The 21899-nt window shown below is 57.3% G+C and overlaps 3 protein-coding genes across 3 annotated transcripts; 1 reads left to right on the plus strand and 2 right to left on the minus strand.

The window, feature by feature from the left end:
* Positions 1–1417: 1417 nt before the first annotated feature.
* BESB_025570 (uncharacterized protein) lies at positions 1418–4600 on the plus strand (the record flags this gene model as incomplete). The annotated part of the gene is made up of 4 exons (XM_029361237.1): positions 1418–2174; positions 2427–2783; positions 3035–3403; positions 3945–4600. 4 exons carry the CDS (start codon positions 1418–1420, stop codon positions 4598–4600), a joined length of 2139 nt encoding a protein of 712 aa, XP_029215592.1.
* Positions 4601–5646: 1046 nt separating this feature from the next.
* Positions 5647–20456, minus strand: BESB_025580 (uncharacterized protein; the record flags this gene model as incomplete). Its single annotated transcript, XM_029361238.1, has 9 exons — positions 5647–6248; positions 6835–6948; positions 7537–7920; positions 8169–8422; positions 12338–12579; positions 13036–13217; positions 13473–13994; positions 14544–15175; positions 15445–20456. 9 exons carry the CDS (start codon positions 20454–20456, stop codon positions 5647–5649), a joined length of 7944 nt encoding a protein of 2647 aa, XP_029215594.1.
* On the minus strand, positions 9205–11928 carry BESB_025590 (uncharacterized protein; the record flags this gene model as incomplete). Its single annotated transcript, XM_029361239.1, has 4 exons — positions 9205–9273; positions 10286–10508; positions 10857–10948; positions 11632–11928. Coding segments are annotated over 4 exons (681 nt in total), but the record flags the coding sequence as incomplete, so codon positions are not given.
* Positions 20457–21899: the final 1443 nt, after the last annotated feature.

The following is a 21899-nucleotide window of genomic DNA, read 5'->3' on the forward strand; positions in this document are numbered from 1 at the left end:
GAGGCGGGGCGTCGTCCGCTGCCCTGTGCCTGGGGTAAGACATGATATAACATGGCACTTTTGGAAGCGAGGAAGGGAGAAAGACTTGCGGGCTGGTGTGTGTGCTGCCTCACACTGACGGAGGCATCGCGCACAATCAGACTGCCCCGTAGCCGTCGTCTGCGCTCTGTGAACCCTCCCGCTGATGGTCCATGCCTGCATCGATTGGAACGCGGAATGTGTCCATCATAAGCGGTGGCTATTGTTCCGTTCCTCTCGTGGTCTCCGCCTATCCCGGACTGATGAGCGCTGTGGATACTTGCCTGCAGAACAGCCGGAGAAGCACGCAGATCAAAGCTTCACAACCATACACGGTTGGCGGGAACGAGCAGATATTCGAAGCGACACTGATGACAGCAGCAACAACGAAACAAGACACAGGCAACATGGCGAGACAGTAGCCTTGGTTCTAGAAGCACATCGCATGGAGAACATCCTGGCGTATGATGAGGATACGAAACGACGCGACGACGAATTGGATTGGCAGGGGGCGACACCTCCTACGTTCTTTTTTGCACATGCTTGGCGCAACAACAGCAAGAGGGGAACCGAAGACGTCTTCAGACTTTTCGGACACCCTTGGCGACAACTCAGATGCTTCCTTGATATTATGCGTCCTAGCGAGGTCGTGAAGGAACCCCCCAGAACTGCGTATACATCCAGGGGAGGCGACATTGTGGTTCTTCGGTGCCAGCCCACGGCCGCACACCCGGATCCGCCACGTGAGCAACTTCCGCCGTCTGCGGTACAAGAATGCCTGTTGTGGACTTTTTACGATGTGTTAGTGACCAGAAAACCAGTTGTTGGTAAAGAATAGCTCGCAGGTCTTTCATTGGGGATTTGCAGTCCGTGGGATAGAGAGCCGTAGCACAGTACGGACAGTTGCGCGCACTGCATCAGCACGTGAGTGGAGCGTGGGCGGAAGGCCGGCAGCCGGTAGTGTAGTATAGTTTTCTATGATGCTAGTGGTGTGATGGTGTAATTTGCAGGTAACACAGCGGAAATGCTGGAAAAGGCGGATAAAGTGATCCGCGCGCTGCTTGTTGCAAGCTTTCTATCAATATTCCTCGCCCCGTTCGCCACAGTCGCGGGTCACGCGTTGGCAGACAGCTCGGAATCAATCGATAGGCTCTGGCAAGTCCTAGACAGAGGTTTCACAGAGTACAACCCCCGGATCTGCCAAACATTCAACAGGCTGACGTCAGGCGCTCAAGAGAAGTGGTTTGACGCAACCCGTTTGTCGAATATATTCAGAGCAGCGATGTATATACCGACCGATTGGCGAGCGGGACTGGGCGTGCTATGTGGAGGATTATCATTCCGTGTAGGCTTACTGGCTGGCGCATCCTGGCGCCCATTGCTCGTTGCTTTCCTAGCAATGAGGTTAACCAGGTGGGCCTACTCGTTGTACCAGCGTATTTCTCCAAATGGAAGCACTGGCGCGAGCAGCGACCTCAGTGAGTCAACTAGTGGCTCTGCTTCTCCGAATTTGGAAGGCGGGAATTATGACTTATCGAGGACGGCGCTTTCGCAAACACCGTCGGAGGTGTCACAGAAGAAGCCCAGGCCGGCAAGTGTGGCACCCGACACGAACCGAGGGGACAAGAAGAATGCTGAGCGCATGCATGCTACTGGGCGAGAGTCGTGCCGAATCCCGACAGCGATATACTGCGTGGGGCTAAAAACAGCATTGCAAAATGAGATAGTTACGGGATCGAGTCCGCACGACTCAGCAGAAGGGCATGTGGCGGGAGTCGGTCTTCCGAACGATAGCTACCTCACATCAGCAGGAGGGGCGCCCGCAGCTTCGTATCTTCTGGTGGCAGCCACTTCCGACGCCGGAGAAAACACTGCGGCATACTCGAGAGAGCAAGGAACGGTCTACGTGGGGAGGCAACCAGGCACAGGCCACCTGGCTCTGCGTCACGAAGAGAGAATCCAGACTGCTGTGGATCAACATGCGTTGGGCGGCGCTGGTGAATCAGGTTGGGTGACTGCTCAGTCGGAGTTGGAAAGGAGCGGCAGGCGACGACAGTCAGTCGGGAACCTGCCGAAGGAAGCTCAGCGTGTTGTGGTGCCTCGTCGTCCTCTGCGCGTTGTAGGAAACGGGACGGGCAGCGGCGTCTGCGTTGACGGTAATATCCCCTTCACGAGACCTGTGATGGTGCACACAGGTTGTGGGCTGACGCAGAATTGTGCAGAGCAGAACCTTGTCACACTTGCTGAGAATGGAAAGGGGCTCTCGCATGGACTTACCTGAGTAGAACTGAAGAGTCATTTTCAGGTAGCGTGGGTTTAGACCCACGCACACCGAATTTCGTGGGTTTTCCACCCCTCTGAAGTAATGCGCTGGACTCGCATGCGTGTTGTGCTTGCCATTGGTACAGATTCGGCCTTCACCGTTGCTGTTGTAGAGAACATGACACATTTTGGCGAAACACTCAATGTTAAAGTACCTTCGTCAGCGGTCGACTTCCTCCTGTCCAACGAGGCAGCGGTCGGGGATCTACCTAACCAGTTTCAAGGGGAAGGTTCCAGGGCCACTGTTCTAATTCCCCTCAGGGAGAATGCCACAAAACCCAATGCAGTAAAAGCTTCCTCAACGGCGCAGAGACGACGCAGAACCATGGAGCGATCCAACTTGGAAAATATGGTTGCGCCTGGAGATTTGGTTGTTTTGTTGTGCCTCCGGAAAGGAGACGCGATCTTTGCTGTCTCTGCTGACTATACGAAGATGCTGTCAGGTAAGCTTCACGGACTCCCTGTTGCACTAGACAGCGCCGGAGGGGGGGACTCGGCACGCTTGAGAGCCGTTACATGGCTGTCTGTATCATACCACCGCCAGTTACGAATGCATACAGTGTGATGCCGAATGTGAAGCGTCTTAGGTCGAAGGTCCCCTTTGATCCTGCACCGCTTTATAGTTAGGGCAGTACGATTGGTTCCTTCTATCTTATTCCATGGAAGGCTTGGTGTATCTGTGTTATGATTACAGCAGAAAGTAACGGCCCCTGGAACGAAGATGTGGTGGTAGAAAAGGCGTGGGGATCTCCCCAGCATTCATCCGCGACCGGCTTTCTTCTTCACGTTTTAATCAGGGCTCCAGAGCGCCGTGACGGGGTCAAAACCATGAACCGCGTCGGAACGTACCAGACAGGAACTTCCGGCAAAGATTTCGTGGTCGGATCTCCCTTGTACTTCATGAAACTCAGAAGTCTTCAGGTGACTCACGCCGTTCCCTATGGAGTGGCCTTGGGAGATCTCTTGCAGGGAAGCACATGCAGGATCTTGCAGGTGGATGAGGCCCAGAGGGCGGTGAGGGCGAAGACCAAGAGGATCGAACTCGCGTGCTTACAGATACCGAGTAAGGTTTCTCCCAGATTCTAACGGCATGTCGACTGCTTCCTGTGTTTTCACTTCAGTTTTCTGTTTTCTCACGGGAAGGCCTCAGATCGTGCGCGAATCGAAAAGAAAGTTCACATGTCCGGAACGCGGAACGCGGCGTAGTATTCGTGATTCAGCACGTCGAACGGTGACAGTAACACGATGTAACCAGAAGCAATCGAGCATATTTTTAAGAAAAGAGCCTCTAGTTGTTCGCAACCAATACGATTTGAAAGGAAAATGGCAATTGTGAGCCTGTTTCGACTGCAGTGCCCACCATTAGAGACTTGTGCTGACACTGAAGCGACTGCGTCGCTTTGTAGGGCGTCACGCGCGACGAATATTCAATGCCGGATGTGGCCGTTCTGTGTAATCCTTCATGCCCGATGCGGCCGTTCCGTGTTCTGCTTACCAGCAGGCCAGAGAGCGCCACTTTGGATTCGATGCGAGTCAGGATAGACTCTCAGCGCGGGTGTAGTTTGGGTGGTTTGACTTCCTTGTTTCTCGTTCTTTGCGTACAGAGAACTCTCCTATCAGCCGGCAAAAGCTACAGGATCTTCCGGCAAATTTAGGGCGACAGCTAAGGAAAGTTACAGCAGGCGCCCTGTTTACGTGCCTCGTAGGTACAGCGATGGCTGCGCGTGGTTACTCTGTGGCGCGCGAACCATATTTACCGGCTCTTCCACTGGGGCGTGCCACAGCTTTGCGTGACCACCCCACGACAGCGACTCGAGGTCGCTTTTCGAACGCGTACTTGCGATGGAAAGATACCACTCGGAAGTGGTACCGGAGATATCGCGGCTGGACAGATTTTCGCAGGGCTGTATTTACAGCAGCTCAGCCTGAGACTAAGCGACCGGGCGGAGGATACATTCTGGGAGCTGTCGGAGGAAAGATCATGGCTTACTCAGCAGCCATAGGTCTTGCGGCTGTAACAGGGATCGCTCTCAATGCAGTATTTGGCTGGTGGGCGCGGCGCTTCGACGCGCGAAGGGCAGTGCAGGCGCGAGAAAGACTACTGCTGGCCCGACAAAAGGAGCGAAGCCAGACTCTGTCGGCTCGAAAAGCGGAATCCGAGAGCGCTGCGCTAATAATCGTTTACTGTTCAGGCCTCGAGACCGAGTTGCAGCAGCATCTCACAACAGGTGCCAACGAAACCGACCATGTTCAGACATAGTTGCGACGTTTTCTGCCGTGAGCTCCTGCACGTGCGCAGAATTCCGTTTAGTGAGCGGGACAGGGTTGCAGTCAATTTGAGTCCTCCTCAGCGTTGTATGTACCTCGTGGAAACCATAGGCATTTGCATGTGTTCCTGTGTCCAGCGTCTATTGATATTCGGTTCGGTTGCCGGCAGTGTTTCGACCGAGGACACAGCTCACAGTCCGCTTCGGCCTCCAGAGACAACCCTTGGTCATGGGCTCTGTTCCACTCGATCCTTACACATAAACCAGACCCCACGCTGCGTTATATCATTGTTGTCAAGGCATGGAAATATCAAAAAAGTTTCGCGTTTTATCGTGCCGCGCGACCGCCTCGGGCGCAGGACGTTCACTGCTCGGCGGGGTCACATGGGCCACGTGGAGCGTAAACCCGTGCCAAATGGAAGCGCGGCGCATGCAAGACACGTGCTCGGCCACCTTAGAAAGGGCTGTACTACCATCATCGTTTTGGCAAACGTTGCATCTGACCATTCGAATGCCGTTTCTTCCGACACCACACTAGCGGCGAAGAACACACAAACGATTTGCAGATGACACATCGCGCCTCCCTTCCCATAGGCGTGGGCCGCCCAGGGAGTGACACACCCAACGAACAACGCGGCCGCCGGAAACGCGAATTCTGAAACACCTTTGCAGACGCGGGACAGCAAAAGTTGTGGTTTCCCCATGACCCCGAACCATTAGCATTTGCATCACCGCGCGGCGAACCAGCTACTGCACGGCAACTGCTCTGCGGTCCAGCACGACGCCTAGCCGTAGCATGTACGGTAACGCACAGTGCGATGGACACTCAGACGCCGCCGTTGCCGTGCGATCGAGCCTCATTATCTGCAATGGCTTCAAGCCAAGCATGTGGTGATACGCACCTGAAGGCGGAAGGAGAGAGCATGCTTGACCGTGGGAAACATCACCTATTGAACAAGTGAGTTATTTGTGGTGTGTGAGCTACAGGTTGACGGCGGCAGCATAGCAAACAAACATGCCCACGCAGGTCCACCGGTGATCAATCTGCCGCTCCAAGGAAGCGTTTCAGATCCACCAGAAAAACAATAATACGACGTGAATTGCATGGAGTGACTGAGCCTTCGAGAGAACCCTGGAATGTACGCACGGCGACGGATCTTTTCGTCTGCCTTTTCGACTGCTGCCTTGTATGGTGCCACTTGCTGAGCCACAGCAGAGGCTTGTTCATGATATAGAGTATCACAACAAAAAGGAAGAGCTCCGCTGAGAGGTTAAGCCCAAAGAGACCGCCTCCTGCCATCAGAAAGCCTGCTCCGGCGGCCGCGTCTCTCCTTCTAGCAAACTCTAGTGATGTTCGGATGTTTTGTAGTCGCTGAGCAGCATGATAATCCACGATATCCTGATCAGTGATGAAAGGGATAGCTCGAAAGCCTACACGCTCTGCGGCGATACCCCTGTTGACAAACTTCTGCAGAAGAAGCCTGCGGGCTATCTCTGACCGGTATGTGAGGAAGTGGCCGACCAACATTGCCAGGGCTGACAGAACATAAGTTTTGAAAAGGACACTCATGGACGAGCGTAAGAAATTTTCAGCTTTCCGAGGGGCGACCGTCCTTCGCCTGCCGGAGGATTCCGCTGTCCCTGAGAGATTCGCAGCACACTGAATGTCGGTGTGACATTGAGGAAAATGTTGCTGTGGGTGAATCAGATATACACATGGGTGGCCAGTACTGAAACTAGAAGTGCGGCGGCTTCCTCACCACACAATGATACCTGCAAACGAGACAATGATTGTCCCCTTTGCTACTTCGCAGCGCGAAGTAGCAAAGGGGACAATCGGCTACAGGACCTCACAGCACAATCCACACGATATCCCTCATGAAGCGCTTATGTGTTACTTCCGGATACTCTACTAAATCCATTTTGCGCCGTCACCTCGGGTACGTACTCCGCTGCCTCTCATCCGTAGTTGGATCTCTCTCCGGTTGACAGTGTAGATCAACAACGTTCAGGCTTGGATCGACTCCGGGTATCAGGCACGCTAGCGTGCACTGTGTGCCAGCTTTTGGTGCAACTGCTGCTGTGTCCAAACAGGGGTCCCCGCTGCCACTGCCACTGTGTAAGGAGACCGTCAACAACTGTTGAGGGAGTGGCCGGTGCCCACGCTGCCCCTTCGATTTGGAACCGGCATCCGCCTGCAGAGTTGTTTCCCACAGAGCAAGTTCACTTGGTTCAGAAAAAATCACTCGCATAATCTTCCTGCTTTTTCTTGCTGACGGGTCTCGCGGAAACCACACGCTGTCGATGCTGACACGTCGGAGCCAAGGTCCGGGGCCCTGACCTATGAACAACAATGGCAAAACACAAACGACTGCCATACACATGTGACACAGAAGGCATACACACAATTTGGTACCGGCCCTAGGCTGCATGGTCTGCACAGCCATATTGTCCTGTGGAGAACCCCAACGGGTGAATCGGCTGCTGGTAGCGACATCTTATATGGCACGCACAGGCAGAACTCTTGGTATGAGTTTTTTGGTGCGCTACTTAGTACTGCTAATTCCTCGCTACACCGCAATAAAGGCTAATGTACTCCGCTGCCTCCCAGCAGTAGTTGAATCTCTTTCCGATAAATAGTGTACATCGATAGACTATACGCTATCCGGCCACGCGGCGCATCTGGCCTGCGAGCATGCACCGTGAGCTACTGCTTATTGCAGTGAGGATGTAGCAGCAGCTTCATCTAAAAAAAGATCCAACCTAAAACCAGCACTCCGGGGCAGCGCAACACTGCAACATTGTAGCCAGCTGCAGGTCACCACTCTTGCCTCGCTAGCGTTCCCAGACCTCCGGCCCTGCAACCCAATCATTCCGCCGTCGCGGCCACCACCGCCCGCACGGTCCTATTACAGCATACACGCCTTACCCTCAAACAATTCGATGTGCCGGGGCGGGAGCGCTACGACTCGCGCTCCACGTCCCATGCACAAGAGGACGACTGGCTTTCCGATACTGACAGCCGGTTGAACACCATGACTTCCATCGGTCTTTTGGTGTGGGAGGCCAGTCAAGCCCACGAGCACAGCTGCCTCCGAAACACTCGTCGAATCGCCTGTGTCTTTTGTTTCTTCCACCCGTCCATCAGTGTTTGGGCCACCAGCTTGGTCCTTCCCCGCCCCAAGCTGTGACTGATCATTGCCTTCGTGGCGGACGCTAGCGACGATAGACAAGGCCCCCTGCTTGACGCTGACGAATTGCTCACCGTCCCTATCTTTCATGTCGACGACCGGCGCGACGGTGTATGTAAAGCCTGTGTGCCACGTTACCACAGACGGCAAAAGATCGTCAGAAATTACACTGTCACCACTGCTGGCTTCATCACAGAAGACGTTTGTGCGGATTTGCGAGGTTCTTTGAGTCGTCACAAGTCACATGGCGCCTGCGTAAAATCCGCGCCGTGAGAGTGCTTGCCGCCCCCCCATCAAGCGGGCGCACATAGTAGGAGCAAGGAAAACATGCAGCTAACCGGCGCCCGTTCACGATATACAGACGCCGTACCATCTGCGCACGTGAGAATACCGTGCTGGTCCTTCTCCACCCGTATAACATCGGAGGGCATTAGGATCCGCGATGCTTCTTCGACCTCAGCCGCTGCCTCGTTTTTCGCCTTCCGACCTTTATGCGTCCACGATGCCCCTTCGGATTCATAGTCAGCTCTCTCCGAGACGCTGTCCTGTTCGACCTGTCGGGGGCATGTGAAAGTGCCGTGCACTACGCCAGCCAGGTCCGGTGTCCGCAGCGCCTGTCGCAAACTGACCGACACGAGCACGAAGTCGGTATGAGAAAGCGGAGCACCGTGTGACCTAGACCCCGCTTCTACGTGAGGGTCCCGCAAACGCGGACTTGTCACATTGCCGGGAAGCCGGGCAGGCAGCTCGGGGTCGACAGCGTATTCTAATGGGGAGTTGCCCCCAGAGGCAGTCGCATCTGCGGCGCACAGCCTCACCTCTACCCAGTGACAAAAGGCCACCCAAAAGACGCCTCGAAGAAGTCCGGGAAGACGTGGAACGACGGAAGAAGACGACTCCATGCTGCACTGCCTACTCGATGGGTAGCTCTGGTCGCACGGACAGGAAGAGAGACGCGCGTTGAGCGTGAGCAGAGGAAACCGGAAATGAACATACGCCCCTGCGCATGGCCAGACGTAAGCAGCGAATCGTTTAGCATCCACTGGTAACGCGCTATGCAGTGATGGATATGATGCTTGATTGAAATGCCTCTTTATCTTTTTCCGTCAGGCCCAAAGAAGTAGTAATTAGCAAGAAAATCTTGCAAGCGTTTTCTGTGTTGTCCGCAGAGTAGCGCGAGGAGGCAGGAGGATTCACAGACGGCCGACTGGGACTCCGTTAGACAGTGACGCATCCCGCCGGTAGCGGTAACCCTGGTAAGGCACGCGCAATAAACAAGCGCTGCTCTCGATCGTTTCAATCACACGCTTACACCAGTGATTTGCGATAGTACCTTGTTAATTGTGCTTGCTATATTTGGCATGCTGCCTCTTACAAACGGTAGCCACGGTTACGTCGCATTGTACCAGAGGTGCCACCTGCGATTTTGTGCTGTGCTGGGAGCACACGCGAGGGTGGGAAGACGACTCGGAGACCTACAGAAATGAAATTGTACTGCACAGAAGTGCAGAACTATACGGATTCCCTACGACCATATCAAAACTTGGAGTGAAGCCATGGAGGTAACACTTTCTCCAAATCCGAAGGGAGCCGGGTGGCAGGCATGCGTCAGATGGCATTGGCCCGGAATTGTTTCGGAAGAGAAAGGAGGGTTTTGCTGGCGTTACAGAGTTAGCATTAAATGCGACGGGATTTTTGCACCACGCTGCTAGCACTGATGATCAAGATCGGGTTTTTTGCGAGTTCCGCCACGTTTCTGGCGCCGCACCGGCGGATGCCACCTGGCGTCTTCGCTGAGGGGTCCCGCATTGCTCATAGGGAGAACAGGAGCGCGAAACAGGCTGGCCACACACGTGTCTAGCAGTCACGTCTTTTATAGACGGCAGATCAGCCACATAAACACGATATCAGAGAGTAAATCGAAGAAGGATCAACGGACTTCTGCGAATGCCCGTGGCTGCAGCCACGATGGCGACCCAACGAACGCCCTTGCATAGTTGAGTGTGATGGGCGTGAGACGCAGCTTTAGGTGTGGCATCTAGAGAGGCTGTAAGTTCTCCAGTTGTTCTGCAGATGAATTGATTCATTTTTACACACAGAGATGCTATGTGCACAGCGCTATTTATTAGGATATGTAAGGTCTACTGACATCATGCACAAGTGGGCAGCAGACGAAGGCGTACAGGGATAGGTGGACAACGAGGAACACGTAAATGCGTGGACACAGCACCCTTCTGATGACACACGGGTAATCACGGGCCGTCAGACGTAAGGAGTACCGGCGGACCTATCACGATGCCACAGCGATCGACTGCTTCAGGAGTTAACGGGAGGTTCGTATGGGTCAGCCAGCCTACTAGAGATGACGGTGACGCACACTGTGACTGACCCTGCGGCGTTCAAATGCCCCTGCCAGGTGGCCATTGCACAGCAACGAAAGGCAACGAGCGAAACCAAGCGCTCTGAGCTCACGACACATGGACTAACCGTGCAGGACCGTCGCTCGAATCCAGACCGGAAAATGCGCGATAACCGAAACCACCTCCTTTGGCGTCGCGACCGCACACACGAGGTCCATGATCGATCCAGTGAGACGACGCAATTTCTTCCCTCCCGTTATCGTGGTGTCCTGTTGCTTCCTTGGTGTGACACCACGTGGCAGAGTGTCTACCTGTGACGTCACCTGTTCCAAGAAGACCTCTGTCTTGCGCTGCTAATATTTCAACAATACCAACGTGCTGAGTGTGATAAAGCTCTCAAACTACGAGTGCGTCTACCGCACCAGCGTGAATATTGAGGCGTGCCACTGGTTTCAGCGGGCTACAGCTAGCACCACGTGAACTATACACCCAACGACCTGTCTGAAAACGCGTACCCTCGTTCCTGTGAGCTGCTGGAAAACAGGTGACAATGTCGCGCACCCCTATGCGGAAAACGTGCATGAGGCGAAAAGCTCCTCACGCCCTGACTCGTTTCGGTAAGATATGTACGACACCTTGAAAACGATAGTCTGCCTCAAGTTCAACTTAATTTCTCCAGTAAGCTGCCCTCGAAATACCCATTCCTTAGCACCAATAAACCCAGGGAACAGACACTCCGACCCCGTCTTTGCCTGGAATGCCTGATGCGGGGCGACACCTCCGTACCTTACTGCACCATGCATAGCTACACAACACATGTACCGGATATGCCAGCATGCATAGCTTAACGAACGAATTCGGAAACAACGGCAAGCGACGAAACAGAAATAAAAGCTGGACGCTAGAAACAAGGCATTTTACGTTGACACGCACGCGAAACAGGCCAGATATGCCGGCAGCGCGCGAATGCAGAAATTTCTCAAAGAACGAGGGAGAGGGAAGGCTGTATAAAGGGTGCAATACCAACGGGCACTCCGTGCCATCCCACCATATATCCTGGTTCCAGTATCGCTTCCTCTGCCACTTCACCTCTTTCCATACCCAATCATCCCCACGTCTCTTGGCGGCTCCAGATGCGGATGAAGACCGGCCCTAACGGGCGCTGTCCCTGCTTGGGGAGACACCAAGGCACTCAACTCGAACGTTCGCTTGTTCTGCTTCCGTCCTACGCCCACAGTCTGCGATCTTTCATACCTTCCATTCTGTTCCAGTTCCCCCCCACACGTGCTTCTTGTTCTGCTGCCGCGCATCTCGAAGATCCTCGAAATTCAACATCTGCCTGACATCACCTTCCTTCCAAAAGAAAGGACTCGAACGGCGTTTCCCCCCCAGTGCATGCCACGAGGCGGGGCCACCTTTAAAAAACCTTTTTGGCCGTTTCCAATAGGTTTTCTTCCACGACATCGAGCTCACGCTCGTACGCGTGCTCGAAGCGGGCATCCGTTTCAGAGACGACCCACGCGGCTGCAACAGTGATATCATCTTCTTTTCCGCCACTTGTCAAACCAGAAAATGCAGAGCCGAGCTGACCTGCAAAGCCTTGCATCGCGTTCTGCTTCCTGGCTTCTTTCGCGAATGGGGTCTGCGCACACGAATCCAGCGATCGCCAGTAGGCTGCCAGAGCCAGTGCGCGGGCGATATCTCCCGGAGGCGTCGCTCGAGAGACATCAATTGAAAGCATCTTTGCCTCTGCTGGAGACAAAGCTAGACCTACACACACGAATAATATCATGCCACACAGCACCGCGGCCTGTTCAAAACCGATACCGACGCCTGACACAGGACACGCGCGAAGCTGAGACTTCCACGCGTTCTACGTCGTTCGTTACAGGGGGGCACCAACGTAGAGACCGAAGCACCGGAAGTTTCCTCGGTTCATGGACCAAAAACCGATATGCTTGCGGGTGAAATAAAGGGCCACACATCTGAATAGTCTAAATTCGACAACGTCTAACTCAACTTCTCCATGCTTGTATCCCGCTGAGTCTGTCCGCGGGAACATGACTCCAAGCTGCTTCCTGACACCGAATGGAAAACATTCTACCTGGTAGTCCCATGCCCGCACACCCTGGTGCATGCGCACTGAGAGAAATTGGCGATTGCAGACTTGTTCGCGGACTTACTGCTGAGCGCGGTGATCTCGTAGTCAAAGAGATTATCGAAGAGTCCGTCCGTCCCGAGAAGAATCAGATCTCCATCTTCAACGCGGACTGTTGTTGACTGGATACAAGACGGTGGGTCGCCTATGGACGATTCGTTTTCGTTTTCGCTGGCATCCGCCGCACTGTTTTCAGCCAACATATTCTGCTCTGCCCGATCCCGAAAGTCCTTCTCGGCAATCGCCACGAGACGATGCAACCCCTAGACATTCACGAAGAGAGCACGGACCCGCCGAACAAGACTTGAAAAGAAATCTGACGGTGAACCAGCGCTCCTAACTGAATCGTGTTCACATTCATACAAAAGTGTATCTACCACAGGTTCGGTCTGACGCCCCGCCTGATCGTCACGAAACAAGAAACCTGTTCTGTCCCAGCACAGTGGTCAAAAACACAAACCGACCTCTCCCACTGAAGGAGAGACCGGAGAGAGGCGCCAGTTCAACACTGCATGCCCATCGACGACACAGGGGACATGGATAAGAAGATGTCAAAATAGCTGCCAGAGGCAAACAGCGCTATCTGCTAAGCAGCTGAATAAAAAGCTGACAACCGAAACACCAGGCACACCACTTCAAACGCACAAATCACCCAGGTGCAAGCCTGCGAGAGCGTGGCAGTTCACCCTACTCTGGCACCAACCTGCTGTGGCACTTACCGTAGCTCGCAGATGTTCCCAGTCTTCTGGGGCTGGGAGGCGCGCAAACTGATACGGAACGTTGAAGCTATGCTGCATTTCCTTCACCCTCCTCACGATACTGAGGGCTGTGCCTGCGGCTCGCGTGTTGCCCCGCAGGCGGCGGAGAACCATCCCGCTGCTGTCGCCGAGATTGGCAAACCCTGAGGACACAACAGAAGAGAGGAACTGCACGGAATTGAAAGACACACCCAAGAAACGGCGGCGACAAGAAGCAAGGCACAGCGGCCAAACGGTCGCCACGCGAAGCTGCTGCAGCCCGTTGAAGAGCGGACTCGATACCCATGCGAGCTTCGGCATGCTTGCCATGGTCTTTGGCACGCGGGTGCTGCAGATGTTCGCTTGAGCCCCGTACTCTGATCAATCTGCGAGATGTGATTCTGGTTGGCACATCTTACCGAAGACGCCTTTGTCTTCATTGAGAACCCCCACAAGCGCGGTGCTGCTTCCGTAGCTCTTCGCCTCTTTGTGCGCCTTTGCGAGTGCCTCTGCAGCGACCTGTGCGACATCGAACTCTGCGTCGGTTTGTGCGTCTCCTGCCGTTCCCGACTGTTGGGCTTTCGCCTGCTTTTCCCAGTGCTTCTTCTTTGTGGAGCGGATGTGCTTCAGAGAGCCCCTCATCAGATCCTCCGCGAAGGACTGTGGATTGATGCCCGCGAGGTCCTCCCACTCACCCACGCCGTCGGCAACGCCGAACGCGTTGCACATGCTGCTTGTGAACCACGCGTCCTCGCCTCCTCTGTACCGCTTGTCATCTCTCGGGATAGAGAACGAGCCCAACCAGAGACACAGGCGCGGACGCTTCCCACCGGCGCCACTCGTGAAACGCCCCACAGGCGACGACGACCCGCCGCTGGCCGGCCGCGCCGCCCCACAGGGCGCCGACGCCGCAGGCGAAAAGGAAGGCAAAGTCGTCGGAGCTGAAGGTCACAAGGCAGATACAAGCACACGAACACATCCGGAGGGGGAACTCGAGGCTCGCCGACAAAGGGCTATTCAGAAGAAAAAAGAACCAATGAGGCATGTCGCTGGAAACCTCCGGCACACGAACTCGCACACGCAGAGGCAACACGACCGCACGGCGGAGACGCCAAAAGCCAAACGCGATCCGCCCGACGGGGTGAATATGAGCTCAGCCAGCATCATACCCGAACTAGAGAACCAGGTCGCATCAAACCAAAGTGAAAGAGCCAAACCACGGGGGCTACCGACATCTATAAGGAAATGCGCGAATCTCGGCACTATTTGAACGCTACGACAGCGTACACACGAGCGAAGCTGTGCTTGGAGGTCCACTGTGACGCTGCGTCACACGGAGATTCGCAAGCTGCCTCTGAGTTTCATCGGCGCAGGGATCTCTCATAAAGGCGCCACAAAGAGTCGAGGAGAGAGCCACCACCAGAAAAGCGAGCACACGACCACCGCCGCGTCTTTTTTCCAACTGAAGTCCCGCCTCGCTCCCGACTTACCACTCGCACGTCGGCTGTCTGCCCATCTCGGCGCGCTGGTCTCCCTCGAAAGCGAGCCGAGGCCTTCGGAAGAGTCTGACACCGGCGTGCCCTGCCTTCGGCCGCCTCTGATTTGTTCAGCTTCGGAGTCGTCGTCTGCATGGCGGGATGCCAGTGAGCCGGCCTCTTGCTCCCGTCTGCGGCGTCGGGTCCGCCGTCCGCGTCCGCTGAGAATGACCTCCAAGACGCACTGGGGGAAGTCCCGCAAGCATCCGCTGACTCGTGTGGCGTGCATCGTCAGGACTCCCACCTGGCCTTCGCCCTGCTCCGGCCCGAACGCGACTGTGTTGGCTCGCTGGATACGGCCGCGGTAGAAGGCGGAGGAGTCTTCTGCCTGCGCGCCGTGCCCGTGGTCCAGCGGGAACGGCGCGGGGGAAGTGGGCGGCGAGCCGTGGACGGGCGAGGAAACGAGGCCGAGAGTGAACGACGGAGAGGCGGAATGCGAAAACACGCGCGACAAACACACCCCCGAGTCCGCCCCTCCGCCACCGCTGTGGTTGTCCAGGCTGCTCACGGATTCCACCGAGCCCGCACTCCCGACAGACTCCGAGCTCACCGTTCGCCTACGGAACGCCTCAATCGCGTCGAGGTCTCTGCAGACACAAACACGAAACAACCAACAGATGTACGCACACGCTGAGACGCACACCAAGGACACGCCGAAGAGCAAACGCCACTGAATCTTGACGCGGACACGCGAACCGACAACACGAGGCAAAGAAACAAAACCTGCCAGGCGGCGAAAAACGCAAGGAAGCACAAGGCAAAGCAGAGAAAATCAGGCTCGTGCACACACTGCTGTCTCGCTGAAACACCTAACTCAGGCAGGGCTGGCTCTGGGGAGGGCAGAGGCCTCACGCACCTTCTGTGGGTCTTGGCGAGAAGTCTCTGCAGCGTGCAAGCCCGGAGTCGGGGAGGATTTCTCCAACTAGCGCCGGATTTTCTCCGGAGACAGAAAGAAGCTGCCGACTCCAAGGTCTCCTGGTCGCTGCCTCCTTGACTGAAATCTTCGAGCTGCCGCGCAACCCATCCTTCCTCCGTCTCAATGCTGCTGGCGCTGCTCCGCGTCGCCCCTCCTCTCCGCACCACAGGGTTGCTCGAGAGGCCACACGCTTCGTCTGCAGCCAGTTCACCACGGCCCTCTCCGTTACCACTGGGACGCGCGAGGCCTGCGGCATTTCCACTATCGTGGGAGAGCCCAGACGCCCCAGCCCCGGCAGCAGGGAGGCTTCTCACACCGCTGGAGCTCCCTGGCCACGAACTGGAGGCGCCAGACTGGCGTCCGCCAATGGCTGCAGGGAGCGAGCCTTGCAACAGAGAGACAGGGCTTCGCCGGGGGGGGGCAACACCACCCTGTCGAGCGGCCTCCGCCGCCAACCCGTCGTAAGGGTGCGAGGCCGCTGGCGAGCCTGTCCGCGTCGCCTCGGGAAGGTAAGAGGCGCATGTTTCCTCCTGACCCGCCTCGACCCGACCCGAGGCACTCCCCCCTCTCCCCTCCGTCGGCTGACTCTCACCATCTGATCCCCTTTCACTCAGTACGCGGATGTGGGGAACAGCAGACGCGCCGGCAGGATCGGGGCTGTTGTCTCGGCTACTCGAGCGAGACGCTGCGGCATGGAAAAACCGGTCCTCGCCGGCAGGACTGGAGACGCACTGCTTCCCCAGATCCCACGGGCCATGGAAAAGGGAGCCCTGCAGAGAGCGCCCAGATCCCGCCGTACCGCCTGCAACTTCTCCTCCTCCCCTCACAGTGCTGTGGATGGCGTAACTGAGGTCTGTCTTGACCCCACTCGAGGCTGCCAGCTCGTCAGACGAGGATGTCGACAGAGCTTGCGGCGCAGCCTCCGACGAAGGCGCCGCAGTGTGACCACGATTTCCCGCCACGCCTGCCTGCATTCGCTCTTCTCGCGGGCGATCACCGTCCCTCTGGTACACTCCCGCCCCGTCACGGCCTTCAGCCTCTCCCTCTCTCCTGCCGCTCTCGGGTGTGTCAACCGACGAGGCAGAGTGATTGAGGGATGAAGACGACCAGGTAGAGAATGCCGACGGCCGCATGGAGATCCCTGTCGGGGTACGAGCAAACAAGTAAGGATCTCGCGACAGAGAAGCACACGAAGAATCCACCTGATGGCAGGCAAACCGCTTCTGCGATGACTCAGCCCGTCTCTCGCGCTCCACACTCTCTACACTGCCTTGACTTGACGGAGCGGTGAAATCCGCTCTCCCTCCTCCACGACCACCGCCGAAAGCGCCATCTTCCTCGCGACTTGCCTCCTGATGGGCGTCTGCCCCCATTCCCTGCGCTCTCCACGCCCAACCTTTTCCGTTCCCTCCTTCGCTCTTCCAGACATCTGCCTCCTCTCTACTTCGGCAAGAGGACGAAGCGCGGTACGGCGACGCGCCGAAGCGATGCGCTGAACTGCTGCTGTCCTCTCCCATCGCTGACCGCCCGCCTGGATTCGAAGGCGAGCTCCGCCTCCCTGGCACCTCCCCGCCCACGACAGCTGTGGAGGCGCCGAAGCCAAAATCCACTGTCCTTCTTTCCCTGGTGCGGTCTCGGGGCGAGTCGGTGCAGGAGGGAGTCCAATCGTCATCTGGGCCCCTGAAGCTCCCGTAGCCGTCGCCGCCTCCGGACTCCATCTGCGGGGAAAACAACGATAACGCCGCATCGGCGCTTCCGCCTAGCCCGTTGTGCCACGCATCCGACCCCACTTCCGCGCGCCGCCCTCCTGGATTCCTCCCTTTTTCTCCATGTGGACCAGTCACCAGCGTCGCATCTGACGGAATGTTGGTGAACCGCCACAGCTTCCGCCGCAGAAGAGACTGAGCAGGTCTCCACTGCGCGTGAGACGAATCCGGATTGGAGAAACGCCGCCTCCGCCGATACGAACAGATCCCCAAGAAGTCTTGCCTTGCATCCATTTCGTCTTCGACGAACTCGTCGCTACTCGCGGAACTCTCTTCCCAGCCCTCGGGCGGACTCCACATGCAACGACCATCGCGCGAATTGGCGCTGCTACGCGACGTCAAGGGCCCGTTGGCGCCAGGGATGCCCCCCCGTCCCTGCGCTTCGCGGTTGAGCCGAAAGCATTCTCCAGAATCGCTCGCCGCCGGCACGCCTACCTCCGTGTCCCGCTCTTCGCAACTGCGAGAGGAGAACGCAGAAGAGACTGCCTGACGCGAAGACGACTGACAGGAGGTGAAAGAAGCAAGCAGCGAGCGGCGTTCGGCTGCCGTCGCTGTTGACGCAGCATTTGGGCAAGGACACGCAGCGGACGGACCCAGAGCTGGGTCCGTCCGCTGCGTGTCCGCAGCAGCAGACCTGACCCACTCGACGCGACCTCGTCGTCCCTTCGGACGAGCGCAAGGATATCTGGAAAACGACGTGGAGAACGAAGCCGACGCCGGTGAGGACTCCCCCGACGCAGCGCAGCCCCTTGCAGCCTGACTCGGGCCTGAATGGACGTTTTCGGCGCCGCGCTCTACCCATCTACCCCACCTCCCTTTGCTCTCATCTTCTCGCCTTCGCCCCACACAGAATCCACTCCCGCTGTTGTCTTCGGCGCCGCGAGCGCACCCCAGACTCGAGCGTAAGTAGATCTCTCGGCACATGTCGCGCAAACCCGCAAAGAAAGGAAAACGCCCCAAGTGCTGAACCAAATGCTTCGTCCGCCACGAGGCCACATTGGAGCCGAGCAGAGCCGCGACAACGGCCCGCGATCTGCGCCAGTCGGCGCAGCGCACAGGGGGCAGCGACCTGCCTCTTCGCTGAAGACACGAATTGCTGGCGACCACCTCCGCTTCCCCTTCTTTCTGCGAGGCAGCACGCAACGTGCCCGGTCGCCCCATCCCGGCGCGCATCCCAGTCATCTCCAGCGCTTGCAGCTGCTCTCGTAGCGCTCCTCGCACTCCAGGCCCACTCACGAAGTTACCGACCTCCGACCCAAGGCCCCCTGTCGGGCTTGGCCCGCCGCTGGCCGTCGGCTGTTCTCGCCCGAAGCTTCGCGCCTCCATCCACCCGCCGCCGGCGCCGCCGTCGGCTTCGCTGTCCCTCGCGCGTTCGCCAGCGACAGAGAACGGAGACGCGGCGAGTGAAGACAGCTGCGCATCTTCCGAAAACCCCTCGTGGCCTGAGCCTTCTTTTAACGCTGCCCCGCCATCTCCGACGTCGCGCGCGGCAGAGGCCTCACCCCACACCTGACGCGAGGAGACGCTGACGGCAACGGCGCTACGAAGAAAGTCATCCGCGGCCGAGAGCACGGTCGCCACAGGCGAAGTCAGAACAGACAACGACTTGGGCGTCCGCAGCCTCATGGACGGCGCGCCGTCGTCGCCTGCAGCATCTCCTCGATATCCCTCCGCATCGCTAGAGGTCTGCGAAGACGACGGCGACACCCTGCCATGCCTCCTGCTGCCACACACTGCAGCTCCTTTATCGACTTGTGCCTGCGCAGGGGAAGACGACGGGGAACCGGCAGACAGCTTCTTACCCAGGGGCGCGACCGCGGGAAAACATTGAGGCGACGCAGAATACTGCGAGCCCACGACGTCTCTTGTCTCCTTCAGGCGTCCACGTTCGTTTCCGTCGCCCACGGACCAATTACGTCTGTGTAGAGGATCTGAAGGAAACTCCGAGCAGCAATAAGACTCCCCGTCGCGTGCAGTGGTCCCCTGACTGCGCAGACCGGCACCTCTGGCGCAAAGAGACTCCGAATCCCTGTCGGCAAACAGCGACTCCCTCAGCAACACTGTGGACGGCGACCTCCGTTGCTTGCATCTGTCTAGCCCGCCAGCAGCGGACTCGAAAACGGACGACGACGGGGTTAAAACGCTGGGCAAAAGGTCCGACGACAAGCGAAGGAGGTGGCAGTGCGACGACTCGCGAGAGTCCCCCGACGCCGCGTGCGCCGCGCCGATGTTGACGGAGTTCGCATTCCGGAATAGGACCGACGAAGAAAAATCCACGAGACTGGAAGCCGCCAGCAGCATGGGCTCCCTTCCACTGTCTTCACCTCGTGCGCTAGCTGCGCCAGGCCCGCACGGGTGAACGAAGGGGTGACCCGAGGGGTACCTTCGCGGGTCTCCTGGCCCGTCGCGCACCACCGCGGCGCGAGACGCTGCGCACGGCGCGGGCGCGAAGGTCCGACGGTGCTTCTGCAGGAAAGAGGCCAGGTGTCTTGCATGCAGTCCGTGAGGGCCCGGAAGCGTCTGAAGATCCCGCAAAAACCGAAGACTATTCGCAGTCCCCGACGGCGCCGCGGAGGGCGAGGACGCGCCCGGGGGCAGGGGCGCCAAACCGTGCCTCATCAGCAGCAGCCGGGCGCGCGCCGTTCCCAGAGGGGCCCCACCACCTCGGCCGTCTCGGACCGCGAAAAGGGGAACGGCAGCGCCGCCAGCAGGCGAGGACTCGCTGGACTCTCTGGAGCCTTGAGGTGTCAGGCCAGGAGGCCCGGCTGTGTCCGCGTTGCCGTGCAGGCCGCGATGCGCACAAGAGAACGCCTGCGAGGTCGCCCCTCTCCTGGAAGCTGTTTCAGGACTCGCGCGCACACCCCCGCCCTGCAGGGGCGCCTGCCCGCCGGAGTCTCTCGACTGACTCCGCTCCACCGCTTGCTTCGATATAGAGAGCGATTCCTCCGACGCCGGAGACAAGCAGCGCGCCTGCTCAGCAGGCGTCACCGAACCCACCCCGATTCGCTCTTCTGCGTCATTCTGCGCATACGGCGAGCATGAGGGAACACCGATTGGAGCCGCTGCAGCACGAGAAGGCGACAGAGAAGCAGGAGACGGTGACCTAGGTTCAGGCCCACGCGGAGAAGCCCCAGCACCCTTCGCCGTCCCTCCACGGCGCCGTGGGCCGTGTCGAGTGGGCGACATCGTGAGGAGAGGGGAGGGGCGACGAGCAGGGAGGAAACTTCCGGGCACGAAGCAAGCAAACGCCCATGGGAAAGACGAAGGAGGCGCCGCACGATCGGGTGAACGAAAGGGTGGAAACGAGTGTCTTCAGAGCGAAGAACTGTTGACAGCGACCTGTCTGTTGATAACGCAGAAGCAGACACGAAGAAGAGCCAGCCAAAAACACTACTTCGGCCATACCCTGTCATTCTTAAGAGGAATTTTTCCTCGCTCTGATCCACCTGCTCCCACCAGGCTTTTCGCCTTCGTCTTTTTTCTTCCACACAAAAGCCAGCACGAGCACACACGAGCGCGGGCGCCGAGTCATCCCAACACATACACGCAACAGTGGAGGTTCACTCCCTCCGCCTCTTCTACATCCGAAGCAACTAGTAATACTTCGTTATTGCCCCCCAATGCCGAGGCACAGGGATCGACTCACTGCTCAACCCAAGATTCTTGCCTTTCACTGCCCTCCCCCTTCCTCATCACGCCTGCGACCACGAAAAAAGGGGAGCCGAGCGGGACGCATGCCCTTTGTCCCGCTAGAATGAACAGGAAAAGAAGCGGAGGCGTGTGTCTTCCTCCTCGCAAAACAGTCCGCGCAGACTGTGAGTTTCGAAAGCCCCGAAATACTTCAAGGCATAATAAAAAAAGATGCACGGAAAATGGTCAGATTTCATGACATATTTCCATGGTAACACGAGGATGCGCGTCGGGAACCGCGCAAAAATGTGAACATAGCACACAAAACTAGCTCACAACGACACCTTCCTGTATGGCACAACTCCTGCAGACTCATTTCCCCCCAGTTTCCTCCACGTTTTCCCCACCGACACAGCACACCAACGGGGCGTCTCTGCGTGACCGCTCCGAATGCAATGACAACACCTACGCGTTTTGCTTGCACTAGTACCACATCATACTACCATATACGACCTGAACTATCGCCTCACGCACAAGTGAGTCGGCGAATGCTGATCTGCGGCGGCGCCAGAGGCGCATAAGCGAAACGCGCCCACCAGCGGACGAGAATCTAGACCAAAACTTGCGAACTTGAATGCGACCAATAACACAAGGAACACACCCTCCTCTTCTCGCTCGTTTCCCGATACGCGAGTGATAAAATCCTGCGGCTCGACTCGCAGAAAGATGCGCCCTGCAGCCGCTCAGGCCTGCACGCTGTTCCGCTCTCCAGAAGATAAAAAAAAGCCGGAACGGAAAAGGCGCATACACACGGAACCTCGGAGACCCACGGATGGCGATTCACCATAGACCCAAACGTTGGAGACCTCCCCGAAATGCCAATCTTGGCATCCGTCATGCAACAAGTTCCTCTAACGCAAAGCTAGAGAGGAAGAGCACGGAGGAATTCAAACAAAAAAAGACGAGAGCTTGGGCTGAAGCCAGGAAGCGGGGAGGAGC

Source organism: Besnoitia besnoiti, assembly GCF_002563875.1.
Source record: "Besnoitia besnoiti strain Bb-Ger1 chromosome Unknown contig00014, whole genome shotgun sequence".
NCBI classification, from domain to species: domain Eukaryota; phylum Apicomplexa; class Conoidasida; order Eucoccidiorida; family Sarcocystidae; genus Besnoitia; species Besnoitia besnoiti.